The sequence below is a fragment of the Osmia bicornis genome, chromosome 6, assembly GCF_907164935.1.
Source record: "Osmia bicornis bicornis chromosome 6, iOsmBic2.1, whole genome shotgun sequence".
Classification (NCBI taxonomy): domain Eukaryota; kingdom Metazoa; phylum Arthropoda; class Insecta; order Hymenoptera; family Megachilidae; genus Osmia; species Osmia bicornis.
In genome coordinates this window covers 9118692-9133630 of record NC_060221.1, presented here as the reverse complement: position 1 = coordinate 9133630, position 14939 = coordinate 9118692, and the positions used below count along the sequence as shown (strand labels likewise).

Genomic DNA, 14939 nt, shown 5'->3' with positions numbered 1-14939 from the left:
TATATCTCTCAATTTAAATGTATTGTTTTTGTACATTTCTTTAAAATTTTTAACTATTTGTCAGATATGTACATATGAAGATGACGAACAAAATTGTAATAGCATAAAGCATAAATGAAACAAACTTTTCCTTTCTGTAAGATCTGTATTGTACAAAGTATGCAAATAAACAGGAGATATATTCATCAAGTTCTTAATATTTTTATATTGCCTTTATGTTATATCTATAAAGATATATTAAGGGGGTTTTAAAACAAAATGACACGAATGGTACAATTATTTACAAATATAAGATAAAAATTTAGTGCTCTGCTGTCATTTGTATACATTTACAGATCCATACACCTTATTTGTAACAGAAAATTTAGTTTAAATACACATTGCATTTTTAAGACAATGGTAATGTTAAATTATATGAATCAGGCTGTGAGGGACAGGAATACATTGTATTCATGACTGATAAAATTAAAAAATTGTTAAAATCCAGAAATGAAATGATTGAAATGCGTAACAAAATGAAAATTTGCATACAGATTTAAAGATACTTTTTAAAAAATGATCTGTTAATTGTTTAACATTTATTGATTTAATATAAAATTATTCGTAATAGTCGTATCAATGCTAAGAATCATGAATATATATTTATATATATATATATATTTGTATATATAATTTCGTATTATTCACATTTCATATTTAACGTAAAAAATATTTTCTCTCACACCATGTATCTCAATTTGACTGACGTACACCCTGAAAACTGGAAATTCTACACGGTATAAGGAATGGAAATAAAAATCCTTTACTACTTCACAAATTTTTGAATATAAAAATGCAATATGATAAGATTTTCCAATTTCTTTTAGCGTGAAGAACGTAGAGTAATCACGGCGTATACCACTTTTCGGATACTTTGTATATTTAACTCGGTTAACTAGGAGCATGTCTTTAGAACCCCCTTAATTTGTATAAATTATTTCATTTGTGTGTACAATTAAAAATAACGTAATAAAATAATAAGAAGAATTTTCACGCTGCAAAGTAAGGTAACTAATTGTAAAACTTTTTACAAAACGCAACTAATTCGATGCACGGATGAAAAACGTGACGTACTTAAATAACAAATTGATATAACAGTTAATATCACCTGAAAATTTTTCATTTACCTAATATTACTTCTTAAATTAATTTTTTCAATATTATTCAGAAATTATGTACGTAACTCTTCCCTTTGAATAATTACAATTTTTCAATATTCTTCATCTTTATTATTTCAGTATGAAATCTAATTTGACATTGTACTAACAGTGTACATACATACACCTACTCGTTAAATAAAACAAAACAGAAGAAAGAAGGAAGGAAAATAAAGAATTATAACATTCGACAGAAAATTTAAATATCCTTGTTAAGAAATTTATCGTAATTACGCAATTTGTACCGAGTACAGATTAATAACTACATCTTTATAATATTATATCGTATAGAATTATAAATATATTACACATTCTACAACATTACCCACAAGGTTCTCCGTAATTTCTTTGCAGCGGAAAACTCGTATCTTAAATATTTAAAGATACACATGTATTTCAAGTAATGTATAACCGTTATTTATACAGCCTAACCACTAAATAGAGCCTTATACACCACATGATTTCGTTTCTTTTACTTTTTTTTTTCGTTCATTAGTGCTACCCTCAATAGAAACTTTTTCGAAATTTATCATGTATCATGAAATAAAAATATTTCTTCTTTTAATTCACTACCGAATGTAAAAGTTCAATATTCGTAAAAACTGAAAATTCTATACTTCATCCCCTTTAATAAATGTGCGCGATGATTTTGTAAATCTTAATTTTATATAATAATTATCTTAAAACATTTACATTCATTGTATTTTTTTTTCTTTTCTTAGATGAAAAATTTCTCTTCCATGTTGATACACGTTGAAGTATAACCAAATAATTTACGGACACACATTAAAAATATTGCTGTCTACAAATGCTAAGACTTTCTTTGTTCAAATGATTTATACAAGGATACCAGCCTCATTAGATTTTGCTTGTCATCCAAAATAGCACACAATGCATTTGTGGTCCCCTGTTTTTATCATCCAAATACTATTCTGTCTTTAACAACGTTTCAAGAAGGAGTTGAAGATAGAATAGTATTTTTCACTACTTTAGTGTATCATCGGTATTTAAGGGGAACTGTTAGAAACTACAAAAACACATAGTACATGAATATTAAATTACTTTTCATCCAATTCACAAGTACTGGAATAAATTGTGCAGACACTATGGAGTCAAATTTACAAGATTTCTATTTCTCCTCCTGTATCAGGATATTCTTTTTTTTCCTTGTAGTATTTGTAACAGAAACACTTTAGTTCATCTTCTTCTATTGCGTAGCAGTATCTGAAATGCTTTGTCGCCACGTAGCATGGAAAGGAATTTTCAAGATTTTAACTCTTGTTTTAGGCAATGCGGTTAGCAAAAGTTTTTGAAGTTGAGGCAACGGTAATATATCTACTTGAGGATTTGTTAAATTTGGTTGTTGTTTATCATCACCTGAAAAGTATTAAATAAAAAAAAAATAAAAATAAAAAACCAATAAATAAATAAATATATGTATGTATGATCAGATGAAGAACAATTTTTAATTGATATATATATGTATACACAGACGTATAAATACCTTTTTGATTGTCATTTTCATCCTCAACATCTTCAATTAACTTCAAACAGGGCACTGGTTTCAATACTGGTATCGAGTCGCCAGTAACTTGTTTACTCATTAGATTACATTGATCAACAAATAATTCAGTTACCCTAAGTAATTCGAGTGTAACACCCCATACAAAATGTGTCAAATTATTTGATAATTCAGTAACACCGCCAAGCACCATATTGTTGGATGTCGCCGATTGAGATATGTAAGTGGGTATTATCAATAACCTTTTAATATTTTTACAATTGGCCAGACATTTATCGAAACCATTTTTCACGTCAAAGTTGACTAATTCCATTTGATTTAAATTTTGTAATTTCGACACACCTTCTAAAATATTAAACGTGCAACACGAACCTTGTCCCTTTTCAAGCCTAAGGCGTTCTAATTTTTGCAATTTTATCAAAACTGTTGTACCAAATTTGTCAGGAAAATCTGAACATTCGCCCAATTCTAATGCTTCCAAATTGACTAAAGCTTGTATAATATCGATTTTCTTCTTTCCTAGTTCTTTAACCGACGTTAAACTCTGTAACGTAAATTTAAATTAGCATGTAACGATTACCATAAATGGTTATAATTCCATGTAAACAAAAAGCTTACCAATTGCGTTAATTGTGTCAATTCTTGTAAAGGTGTGAGATCTTCTTGTAGTGACATTCCACTTATTGCTTTGAGCCTCAATTCTTGACAACGTTTCAAATTTCCAATCGAATCCAAATTTAATGAATCACATTTTATCGACATTGCACTCAGTACTTCTAATTGGGGACAGCTTTTAATAACTTCTTCGACAACCATCACAGGGCATCTACACAATTCTAACTTGACCAGGCTAGTTACACGTGGTATTACTGACAAAAACTTTTTCCAAATGCTATCAGATTCCCCTGCTACAAGCATCTTCCGGAGATCTAAATGTTGGGTGCCTCGTCTTTGTAACGTATCCGCTAAACCATCCCAATCTGTTACTTGACTATTTTTCATTCGTACAGTCTTCCACAAAGAGGGATGCGCGGCCAAGTCTCGCCACATTTTACAAACTCTTGCAGCGCGTAGCAACTCTTGAACCTTCAGATATTGAAATATACGCAGTAACGCGTGATAACCGGCACACACCGAATCCATAAAATGTTGTTGTTGATGTTCTATTTCCTGTTGATTTTTTCTCCTGAAATTATTCAAATAAAAATACCTTTAGATCATTTCTCTCAGCTATATAGGGGCCTGGCCTATGTATAATAAGGGTATCTCGGTTATTACACGTTGATTATAATTTCTTTGAAATAAAATCTTAACTTTACACATTACTATATTCGGTATTATTATTATTTCCCTCATAAACGTATATACATATACCTATACATACATAATATGTATGTGCGTGTATATATAGATATATATATGTACACTGAATTTTTAAAGAGGCTCTTAAAGGACCAATGATTTACAACAATAATGCCAACTTTGTGATGTATCAAATAAGAAACAGAAGTATAAAAGCCTCTGAAAGAAAAGTGTTGAAAGTGTTTACATTTTAAAATAGCATAAAGATATGAAAATAAAAAATAAACATAAATAGGGAATAGAAATAATGAGGAGCAAGGAGCCTAGGATGTTTTTGGGAAAACGCACTAAGAGTTTTTTGTGTTTCAGCTCGCACATGTCTTTATATCTGTAAATATAAAAAGTAAAAATGAATTAGATTTTTTTCCACTGAAGCACTTATCAGTAGCTGTATTTGTAATTGTAGCATGAACGTAAATAAAATTATTATGTTAAACTAAAATTTTTTATCTCATTTTTTAGTGAACAATTTTCGAGTAAATAAAAGAAAGATAACTTTTATTAAAATATTCATAACTTTTACTTTGATACTACAGTTACACAATACCTGCAAAAACCAACGATACGTGATTGTTTTATTCATTTTTTTTTTTGTTTTGTTTTCACATGTCTGAAAAATTTGGCCGCATTTCTAAGAAGCTAAGGCAGTGTGCTTCGATCACAAGATAAAATCAAATTCATTTTTCACCTCGAACTTTTATATTTCCAAATATAATAAACATCGGTATATATTGCATTTACAATACTATTTAAGTAAATTTTATATACGAAATAAAACAAATAGTTGCCTTTTTATCCTATTTCTTTCAATATTATCTAGAACTGTACAAACAGTCTTGCAAAAATTTACTGAAATATTAAATAAAATGAAATAGATTTCTATTTTATTTCAATGATATAACGTATAAAATTAACCACCATAAAAGTAGCCCATGTATCTTGTAAATACAATATGTACAAAGCAACTGCCAAAACCTCAAAAGAGAGTTGCCTTAACTTATTTAAAGAAAATATTTAAAAAAGGAAATAAACAAAAAAAGTATATATATATATATGTAATGTTGTTGTGTTTGAGAAACAAACACTTACTTGCTACTTGTTTTAATTGTACCCAAATTACTTAGAACGGACTGATGCGAATCTACCTTTGGTAGATCATTTTTATTAGTTGTATTTGTTATCCTTTCGAGTGATTTATGATTCACTGATTTCTTCGCTTCTAACGCAACATCTGTCGCCGTATTAGAAAAATCATTCTGAGATTTATTTTCAGCCAATATATCTGTTCTAGTATTATTATTATTGCACATTTCTTCTGTTTCCTCTACTTCAGAATTTGGTGCAGTTTCTGTATACGATACATTTTTCGACATACTTTTTTCGGGTGATTTATCAAGGATATCTTTTCTCAATGATTTTGTTGATAAAGAAGCATGTGACTTTGTAAGCATAGAACTTTCAACAGTATTTGATATATCGGTAAGCGAACCATCCTGAAGTACAGGAGGTTTATCACCAATTTTGTCAGGTTTTACCGTTATAGCTGGCTGAACAGCCATAGCATTATTTTTTGGTACAACGATATACCTTTTACCTCCCATTAGAGCAATATTTTGTGCTGGTTTTGGTATAGTTCCATCGTGACTTTGTAAGAATTCATTTTCTGTCTGAGGAAACCAACTACTCTCTTTCTTATCTAAATTCGAAGGAAAATACGATGTCGTCGAAGAGGATTTTGTTACTTTAGTACTATTTCGCGATTGTGAGTCTGCACCGTCAGATTTCGGAATTCTCTGAAGTTTTGGTGGAGTTAAATTTACTTGATGTTTTGATTTTGCACTCTGTGCGCCTAGCATACTAATCGGTATCAATGGAGGAGGTGTTAAAGATGGATTTGTTTGAGATTGCTGAGATTCATTAGTGTCCTGCTGACAGTTCTACAACAAAATTAACATCTATTAATTTATTTAATAATGTAATTACACTGTCAGCTATAATATATATTTAATACATTTTTATCTTATTTTACAAAATATACGTGAAAAGAAATTATGTATACTGCTATTCGATTGCATATATACCGTATAGAAAAAATTTTTAATTAAAATTTTCATAAGAAAATAATTTGAAGAAAGGATTATTCTATGTTAAAAATAAAACCTACCTTACAAACATAATTATCACTTCCTGTAAATTCCATACCATCAACACATTCAGGATGATATAAACAGAGACACACGCGACATTGTAAGCTTGGTATCAACCCCATACTTGTTGAACATCTTATACTGCATGGTTCTTGAACTTTGGGCCTGTAAGATGTGCGTTGATTGGGGAAAGGAATTAAGGAATAAAACACAAAATTTAAATAAGGAATATAAGGATCAAGGGGAGAAAGGAGGATACAGTTATGAAAAATATAGAAGGAAAAGTTTAAACTATTTCAGAATAAAAATTCGAACTTGTAACTACATAAATGGTATACAGCATGCATTTTAGCATTATCAAAACAAAATCAATTTATCTTTCTCATTTATGCCTATCGAAAAAAAATGTATGTATTAAAATAATCAGGAAACATTTTATATAAAATTTAACCAACAAACAAATATTTCTGGTTTAATATAACGATTACTACAAAATTATGTATAAAATAATAAAATAATTTTGTAATACCAATAACTATTACTCGCAACAAGATACTTATTTTGTTTTCAACATATATATACATATGTATGTATATATCTCTTTCTCTCAAGTACTTTTCAATATTAGTATACAGACACGAAAATATTCGTTTATATTTTAAATAAAAATACTTCTTTTTTTTTCTTTCTTTATGAAATATAGCAAATGCACATGCTGTAAATTTTTCATTGGGCCTTTTCAAAGCACATTAAACATGAATAATAACCATGTTTAATCAATAAGCATTTAGGATACCCTTGGACAATCTAATTTAATTACAATCATAAAATATAATAAATACAGAAATAATTATATAAAATAGTCGAGTACTTACGTCAGTTGTCTTTTAGGTTTGGGAGGTGGTGGTTTTTCGACAAGTTGTTGACTTCTCCTTGTACTCGTGGTCCGTTGCGGTGGAAGCATCTCACTTTCTTCAGACTGCGATTTTATTTCTGCTATGCATATTGTACAAAAATTCTTGTCAAGAAATAACAATTTTACATACAGAAAACGATAAATAAAAAAATCTGAATACTAATAACCAAATTTTGATTTATTTATTAGCGCAAGGATTTAAAATTCTAAAAATTGAAGAAACATCGTCAAAAATCAAAAATAGTAAAATAATAAAAATCAAATACTAAATGCAGCAACAAAAATATCTTGTCCAACAGCGAATAATTAGAAAATACATAACATAAATGCATACTTATTTGCGGAGTTTTCTTCGCAGGCACTTTCACTTTAAATCCAGTTGTTGGAGTTTTTGGTGACTTAGTAGCAGCTTTTGTAGGCACTGATACAGGCATCGACGAAGGTTCTTCTAAAACCCTCCTTACAGGAGTACTTTTCTTATACCCTCTTCTTCCTGGGGTACCCGACCCATATCCCTATTTTGAAATAAATATTAGTATCTAGTTAAATGTCGTATTAATATCAGATATGAAATATAAATGAAATTACATACTCTTATCCTTTTTGCATCCCGAATAATCTCCTTTTCCGGATCATCCAGACCAAGAGGTTCTTTGAAAAATGTGAAGTTATCAATAGTTAACTCTTTAGTATTAACTATAAAAAAAAAAAAAAAATAGTATCATTATTTCTTTATTTTATCATTTCGATTTCAAATCATATAACTGATAATACCGATTATCTTTAGAAATTTTACTTACGAAATTCTGCAACTTCTCTAAAACTTCTGACTTTCTTCCCTTTCGGTGTATAGTAATATATATCGGCCATTCTTTTCAGGCTAGAATCGCTACTTGCTCTAAATACCAATTCTCGTTTCCAACCATATTTAAAAGGTTCTTTGAACGCTGGATTTGTTACATCGACAGCTGCTTTCTGTTTTGTACTTCCTGGACTAACTCCACGCGAAATACGGCTTCCTTTAGACTTTAGAGATGTTGCTGGACTACTGGTAGCTGATGATGAATTTGTTGATTTAAATGAAGTTCCATCTGCTTTTTGTACCTCTAATTCAGTCTCCATAGTATTTGGTATTCCAATCGAATCTGTTTCAGATTTATCAGATTCCTTTTCTTTTTTTATTTTGTCTATATCTAACCCATGTTCCGATTCATAACTATGCATTCTACTATCATCCGAATCTTGTTCGTCATCTTTTCTTCCATCATAATTTTTCTTTATACTATATCTAAGCCGTTTTGCCAATTGAGCTTCAGCTACTTCAGCTTCAGCTAGAAGAATTCATGTATTATAATTTGCATAAAAGGGATCAATACATTTATACAAGTTAAATAAGTAAGAAAATATTTGCTAATTAATGTTTTAAATGTTGTCACATTATTCTAAGAAACAAATTTATTTTTTCATTGATAATATTTAAAGAAGCATTTGTTTAGACTTAACAATTACTGAAAAACCTTTAGCTGATAAAGTAGAATACCATAATATAATTTTTGAATGATTATTATAACCAATTAGTTTGCGTGTTGAATATAAGAAAGCAATAATTACCAATACCAATTAATTTTTTCAACACATAACTTCCACGCTGCAACTCATTAGCTCCTTGAATATCAAATCCAGTGAATTCCATTGACTCCTCTGAACTAACATCATCGGGCTCCGAGAGCTTTCGCTTGCGTCCTTTTATATTTAACATTGTATCACTTTCAATAATACTAGTTGAATTGGCCTTGAACTTACATAGTTTTTCTCTAATATGTGGTATCATACCCTTTTTTGGTGAACCTTTAACATCTCCATTCACTTCTTGACTGTCCGCTTTGATGGTTGTTTCAACTTTATCTTGTGTTTCCTGTAAATCCGGCATACTTCCAGCTTCTAGGTTAGGATTGTCGCGCGCCTCATCGGCGTTCCCGCCATTCACATTGACACCGTCCATTTTGTGGCCCCTTTGGGACCAAACGCTAATTCTACGTACTTCAACGATCAATGCGCGAAGAACGTTACTTTTTCGTTACCCGTCACTTCATCAAGAACTCCATTAAACGTCTCTTCGCGTAAGTAGCCGTGCTACAATCCCCTCGCGTCTGGGTACCACAATCCCGCGCTCATCTGTCCGCGAATGCGCATAACGTACGCGCAAGCACCACTACGCGCTATTTACACAACTGCCAAGATTTCTTTTCATACGATTTTCACCAACTTCTCGTTACTTTATCACGCTAACCACATATTTTCAAACAATCAAAAATAGTATCTTACAACGAGAATTACTTATTTTTCTATAAATGTAACTCCAATTCTTCGAACGAAAAAACGATAAACGCTCCGAGCAAACACGAAGCGTCCATAAAACACAGAACCGGAAATGGCCGAAAAAGTATGCTTAAGCCTCGTTTTCAATATACCAAGTTTCCGACTTAATATTGCGTATACAATATCGAACTATCGATAATTAATATTATTTCAATAACATACGACATATATAATTAACAACAAACAACCGTTGCGGTGATGAATATACATATATAGTTTCGAAATATTGCTCAACTATATATTTTAGTATAATGTTCAACATCGTACTATATATATTACACGACACTGCTGTTACATAAAATTCAATTTTGTAACAATTTACTTAAAAAAACGATGTATAAAATCATTGTACTATATTATTTAACTACGAATACTTATCAGAATACAGTTTGTTAATATTTATTTAATATAAGAATGCACCTGTAATGAGTTAGTTAAACCATGACCAAATTATTGCTTATGAGAATACAGTAGTATACATGCACACACGTAACTACAACTACGCTCTCCCACACTACTGTAAAATAAAGAAAATAGAGAAGATCCGTGGCGCACAGTGAAAACAGTTTTGGAATTGACAGTTTCTGAACATCTATTTTATTTTATTTTATTTTTTTTTCGTTTTTAGTTTTAATTAACAAACGTATTACTTAATAATGATATCAATTTAAAGAAAGTATACATTTTCCCTAATCGTACGTATAAGGTGAGTGTAATGTTAATTTGTACTTTTATCTTGTCATTAATTCGAATTACAATGCAGTCTCAATTTCTTTCAAATATAGTTCACATAATTGATATTTAGCGATAATAAGACAAAAATACTTCATAGTACAACGTGTATTCCCTTTATTTGTTTGCTATTAAACTTTTACCACTCGCAAAGTAACCAATATGATGTATTAAATTTAAATAAACGTATTAAAAAGGTATACAGTAAGAATGTGTGCGTATATGTGTATATATATATACACGCGTTAATATGTACATGTTTAAATGTAACTATAAACTTATAACAAAATATTCGAAAAATTAAATAACTTTACAATATACGCAAAGTTTTTATAACAAGATAACTGCTAGATTAAAATTTATGATTCAACAGTTTTAAATATTTGGTAAAAATTAAATAAATTGTATACACCATTGCGTAGAAAGAAACGTATCCTTCAAATGGAGCGTGTTTTGAAAGCAGTACCAGCAGATTTAAGAGTAAAAATGGAGGCACTTGTGCATGATTTAACTTTGGCATTGGAAGAAAGTAATAATAGCGCAAATGTTAGACGTAGATGGGGTATCAGAAGAAGAGCCCGGTCCACGGGCAACATCCGTAAGTACAAAAAATTAGATACACAGGAAAGCGCAATTTCTATTTTAGTTATTTCTGAATTAAATTCCAAAAGAAAGAAACACTTGAACGATAAAAATTCGATTAAACTAAAATACATATATTCTAATATTTGTATGAAATCAGTTCCAGTCTACTTCTGTAAGGCAGGCAGGCGGTTGTTATCAAGATTGTTTTTGTAGACAGCATATTTGGTTACTCAAAGATGTGAAATTTTATAACTCCTTGAAAAGTAATTTTCAACGCATCAAGAATAACGAAGAAAATTTGGAGAATAATCTTTAAATAATTACTTTTTATTTTAGCATCATTACGTATGAACAAACAATCAGATGATAGTTCATCTTCCATTTGTGACATCCATGTTCCAAAAACAACAGCTGCCTCCAAATATCAATCTGACAGTGATGATACAAATCAAACGAAAAGATTTGCACTTTTTTCTAATTCAAACAATGCTAGTAATATCGAAAGCGATTCGGTTAATGAAAATTTTGTACCTAGACTAAATCCAAAGCGTAAAAGAAAATTTAAAAAAATGGCTATTGATACCGATTCTAATCCCTCTACTTCCCAAACGATTGCAATGTCAACAGCGCTTGCAAATAAGAAGAGAGTTCTCAGAAGCGATTGTAAAAATAGATACGAAACAATATGGTAATATTGTCATAACGATATGCCTATATTTCTAAATAATTAACACACCGCACAAGAAATTGTTCAATTACAGGTGTGGAAAACGTAAAAGGTCTTACAGGGAGCGTTCCACGGATTGCGGGATGAGATCATTCAAACCAAACAGAGATGCAAAATCGAAAAACCGCATCAAAATGCAGACCGATGATCCTATTGATTGTTCAAGAATATCCAGTTCAAGTATCTCATCCAGCGATTCAGAAACTGGACTTATCACAAATGACGAAGACAGAGAAGGTATGAAATTTTGAATTTTGAAGGTATAAAATAACGATAAAGATTAACGAAATCTTAACAAATCTTGTGACTTTAGGAGATGACGAACAATCAGATTGGATCGGAGAACCAAGTTGGTGGGATGACAATGAGAGTACTAACGAAGATAAAGTGAATACAGATTCACCGTTTCAAATGATGTTGCATGGAAATTTTGAGCATGCAATCGAATCAAGAAAAAATTACAGAAAGAGAATTCAAAGAATTCGAGATTGGAGCGGAAGAGAAATTCGCGCTGGCCGTCGTCGCGTTGATAATAAACCTGGATATTCGATTATTACATCGGCTAATGAAAAAGTATCCAGATTTTTACAAGATCCAACTCAAAGCGAGCTTAGATTACATCCTATGCGACAGCATGAAAGAGAAAAACTTCGCCGGCTTGCTAATTTATATAGTTTAAGTTTAAAGGGGGACCTAGGCTGTCCAATTTTATATAAAACTCGACATACTACACAAGCCATCTGTGTGGATCAAGTATCATTCAACAGATTTTCGGGCTATAAAAGATTAAGGAGAACCCCTCCGAATTCTCCGAATTCTGAATTAACAATACATAATCAAGAACATCAAATTTCTAGCGTAAACTATAGCTCGCAAATAATTAGTTCAACGTCAAAATTGGATACGATACCAGTTCTACCGCAGTTCTCTCATTTTAAATGGGATTCGAATAGCATGGATATTGAAATTCATGGAAAACCAAAATTACATGATTTTGATCACTCGAAATCAAGTTAAACCAAACCATACCCCTTTTGTTACTTTTTTCTTTTATAAATAAGAAAAATAAATTATTTATGTCTATATCGAGGTTGTGCTTCGCATACAACACTTTTAATGTAAACAATGTATAACTGCAATTCGATGACTACATTATATAGGAGATTATAAACCTTTATTATACATTTTTTATCCACCCGATAATTTGCGTCTTAAACATTTGGTCTGATTTTAATCAGTGCTATCTGTTTATTTAACATTTTCTACAACAGATATTGATTTTACGCATTTATTTAATGTATTACATACAAGGTAATACATTGTTGTTATATAAGTAACGTTTATTATTTTTATTTCTTTAATTTTATCTATATTACTTATAATTTAACAAACTAAAAGAGAAATGCATTAAAATATCGAATTCGAAATAATTTCTACGGTATCGCGTTTGAAAAATCAATGAACACATAATTTTATTTACGTTAATGTTCAAAATTATCTACCTTCATTTATTTTTTTCTGTGCTGCCATTACATTTTCATTAGCAAGCATTTGAAATTCTTCAAATCGTTGTGAAATTCTTTGATTCATCTTCAAATATTTCTCCATACAATTTAGAGCACACTTTTCTTCCTTCGATTGAACATCTCGTGAAGTGAAATCAGTTATACAGTCAACAAAACAAATTTCTATTAATTTGTTATAGGACGCCACAAAGTCTCGAACCTGAAGTATAAAAATCCTAATCATTTAAAACTTCCATTCTATTTCAATTACAGCACGTATAACAATCCTTTAGATATCACGTTAACCACGCATGGTTCATTTACATAGAACTTAAATTCACTCTTTTTATAAATTATAATGTATAAACGCACTATAAATACATACAGATTTAATTTGATCAGAATCCACGTTTGCAGGAATTTGCATTGCCATTGTAATAAATTATATATTTTCTATGGAAAAATATTCACCCAAATTTATTACTGATGCACCTCAAAAGACTAGACAAAATATTGACGGGAATGACTTTAAGGTTAGAATAAAACTGTTCTCTAATAAAACACGTGTCCGGCGTCCGGCGTAGTGTTATTCGTTCAAGGAGAGACCATAAGGTATAGAATAATTGATTCTCTATCGCTATATGTTTCGAAATGAATCATTTAATTCTAAATTATATACATAACATTTTATATTATACATATATATAACATTCTTACAAGATAAAGTTGTTCAATTTTTAATTAACTGATTACATAGTACATACATACTTATTTAGTTAAAAACTTAATTACTAAAAAATAGTTAATCAGAATGATTGAAAAAAAAACGATATATCGAATAAAATTGAATGTGTATCGAACGTGTATCGAACGTGTATCGAATGAAAAGAAAAACGGTTTATCGTTATAGCGTGTAAATTGTGAATATAAAATTTAAAGCTATAGTAGAAGAAACGAACAGATGTTCATGTTAGTAGTTGACCGGTATATTTAGACAAAGTTGGGTCTTTGTTCCGAATGCATCGAATTGTTTTAAAAGGTAAGGCGATAAATGTTATGCTTTAGAATTTTATCACGCGCAAAAATGATTCAAAAATATATTTTTATATATTTCGCATTCCTCGTGCAAAGTTCTCGGATCCATTTGTGCTGTTTAATAACGTTACATTTTATCCTTAACCGTTGAATTTAGTAACGGAGAGAAGACAGCTGACAGATGGGGGGTTTGTAAAAATAATAAAGACATGAAAATTTTTGAATGCAATTCAAGTGAATTCAAGTGAAACAAACAGAGCTAATAATGTAGCGATTAGTTCAATTAGTGATTATAACAATTAGTTGTTGCGTTTACGGGGTATTGTCCAGAAAATTCTTTTCTTCGTTGTCAGTCATCAACCAGAATGGTTTATTGACACTATTTTTTTAGATTTACTCACTTTTCAAATGATGATATTATAACCATCGCAAGTTAATCGTTAAAATTCTGAGGAAGAAAGTAACTTGTAATTGGCATCATTTTGAGAGCCGGCCCTGGGCCTAGGCAGAGTAGGCGGCCGCCTAGGGCCCCCCCAAGGTCCAGGGTCCCCATAAGACGATTTTGCGTCTAAGAATGCAAGAAGAGTAAAGTTTACTTGAATATTAATCAATGTACATGCAAATCTAAATTAGTTACACAAGTTTTAATGTTAATTTTATAAATTTTATTTGAGCTACTTTTTTTTATGTCATATATGCGAAGGGACTCTTGTTCGGAGTTCGCCTCGGACCCACGAAATCCTAGGGCCGGCCCTGAGCATTTTTAATATAATTTTATTTTCGTTTTGAAATTCGGACTCATTCTGTAAATGGTACACAAGTACAATATACCA

General features: G+C 30.5%; 4 protein-coding genes across 10 annotated transcripts in view; 2 read left to right on the top strand and 2 right to left on the bottom strand.

The window, feature by feature from the left end:
- Positions 1 to 615: 615 nt before the first annotated feature.
- LOC114880036 lies at positions 616 to 9594 on the bottom strand. Of its 5 annotated transcripts, none has more exons than XM_029195613.2 (11): positions 8977 to 9592; positions 8755 to 8886; positions 7944 to 8474; positions 7736 to 7794; positions 7478 to 7658; positions 7103 to 7223; positions 6245 to 6392; positions 5170 to 6017; positions 3337 to 3904; positions 2701 to 3262; positions 616 to 2573 (listed from the first exon to the last, which is right to left on the bottom strand). In XM_029195613.2, exons 1-11 carry the CDS (start codon positions 9143 to 9145, stop codon positions 2404 to 2406), a joined length of 3489 nt encoding a protein of 1162 aa, XP_029051446.2. In that variant the 5' UTR covers positions 9146 to 9592; the 3' UTR covers positions 616 to 2403. The 5 variants fall into 5 exon arrangements, with proteins under 5 accessions (XP_029051446.2, XP_029051445.2, XP_029051447.2 ...); XM_029195612.2 differs by having other exon boundaries at positions 7736 to 7839; positions 8977 to 9591; XM_029195614.2 differs by having other exon boundaries at positions 7736 to 7839; positions 8947 to 9030.
- Positions 9595 to 9880: 286 nt separating this feature from the next.
- Positions 9881 to 12743, top strand: LOC114880040 (G patch domain-containing protein 2). Of its 2 annotated transcripts, none has more exons than XM_029195619.2 (5): positions 9881 to 10228; positions 10677 to 10852; positions 11176 to 11527; positions 11601 to 11803; positions 11880 to 12743. In XM_029195619.2, exons 2-5 carry the CDS (start codon positions 10696 to 10698, stop codon positions 12581 to 12583), a joined length of 1416 nt encoding a protein of 471 aa, XP_029051452.1. In that variant the 5' UTR covers positions 9881 to 10228; positions 10677 to 10695; the 3' UTR covers positions 12584 to 12743. The 2 variants fall into 2 exon arrangements, with proteins under 2 accessions (XP_029051452.1, XP_029051451.1); XM_029195618.2 differs by lacking the exon at positions 9881 to 10228 and adding an exon at positions 10997 to 11102 and having other exon boundaries at positions 10707 to 10852.
- Positions 12744 to 12840: 97 nt separating this feature from the next.
- On the bottom strand, positions 12841 to 13656 carry LOC114880043 (mitochondrial import inner membrane translocase subunit Tim9). The gene is made up of 2 exons (XM_029195625.2): positions 13457 to 13656; positions 12841 to 13291 (listed from the first exon to the last, which is right to left on the bottom strand). The coding sequence occupies exons 1-2, from the start codon at positions 13502 to 13504 to the stop codon at positions 13061 to 13063; spliced, it is 279 nt and encodes a 92-aa protein (XP_029051458.1). The 5' UTR covers positions 13505 to 13656; the 3' UTR covers positions 12841 to 13060.
- Positions 13614 to 14939, top strand: part of LOC114880035 — a 47919-nt gene continuing 46593 nt past the window's right edge. Inside the window, exon 1 of one of the 2 annotated variants that reach the window (XM_029195604.2) lies at positions 13614 to 13683. The gene's annotated coding sequence lies outside the window, so the exon portion shown is untranslated. Of the gene's footprint in view, positions 13684 to 13871; positions 14111 to 14939 lie in introns of those variants that run through there. The other variant, XM_029195603.2, reaches the window with a different exon arrangement.

What these genes read in the sequence shown, in the direction of transcription:
- LOC114880036 (XM_029195610.2), bottom strand. Translation starts at nt 9,145, where the DNA reads ATGGACGGTGTCAATGTGAATGGCGGGAACGCCGATGAGGCGCGCGAC. An exon ending in GAAGAAAACTCCGCAAATAA is followed by an intron (nt 7,224 to 7,477) that starts GTATGCATTTAT and finishes CAATATGCATAG; the next exon opens with CAGAAATAAAATCGCAGTCT. An exon ending in ACAATTAAAACAAGTAGCAA is followed by an intron (nt 3,905 to 5,169) that starts GTAAGTGTTTGT and finishes GAATAATTTCAG; the next exon opens with GAGAAAAAATCAACAGGAAA.
- LOC114880040 (XM_029195618.2), top strand. Translation starts at nt 10,799, where the DNA reads ATGTTAGACGTAGATGGGGTATCAGAAGAAGAGCCCGGTCCACGGGCA. An exon ending in ATTTTATAACTCCTTGAAAA is followed by an intron (nt 11,103 to 11,175) that starts GTAATTTTCAAC and finishes TTTTTATTTTAG; the next exon opens with CATCATTACGTATGAACAAA. An exon ending in AAATGACGAAGACAGAGAAG is followed by an intron (nt 11,804 to 11,879) that starts GTATGAAATTTT and finishes TTGTGACTTTAG; the next exon opens with GAGATGACGAACAATCAGAT.
- LOC114880043 (XM_029195625.2), bottom strand. Translation starts at nt 13,504, where the DNA reads ATGGCAATGCAAATTCCTGCAAACGTGGATTCTGATCAAATTAAATCT. An exon ending in ATTCTGATCAAATTAAATCT is followed by an intron (nt 13,292 to 13,456) that starts GTATGTATTTAT and finishes TTTATACTTCAG; the next exon opens with GTTCGAGACTTTGTGGCGTC.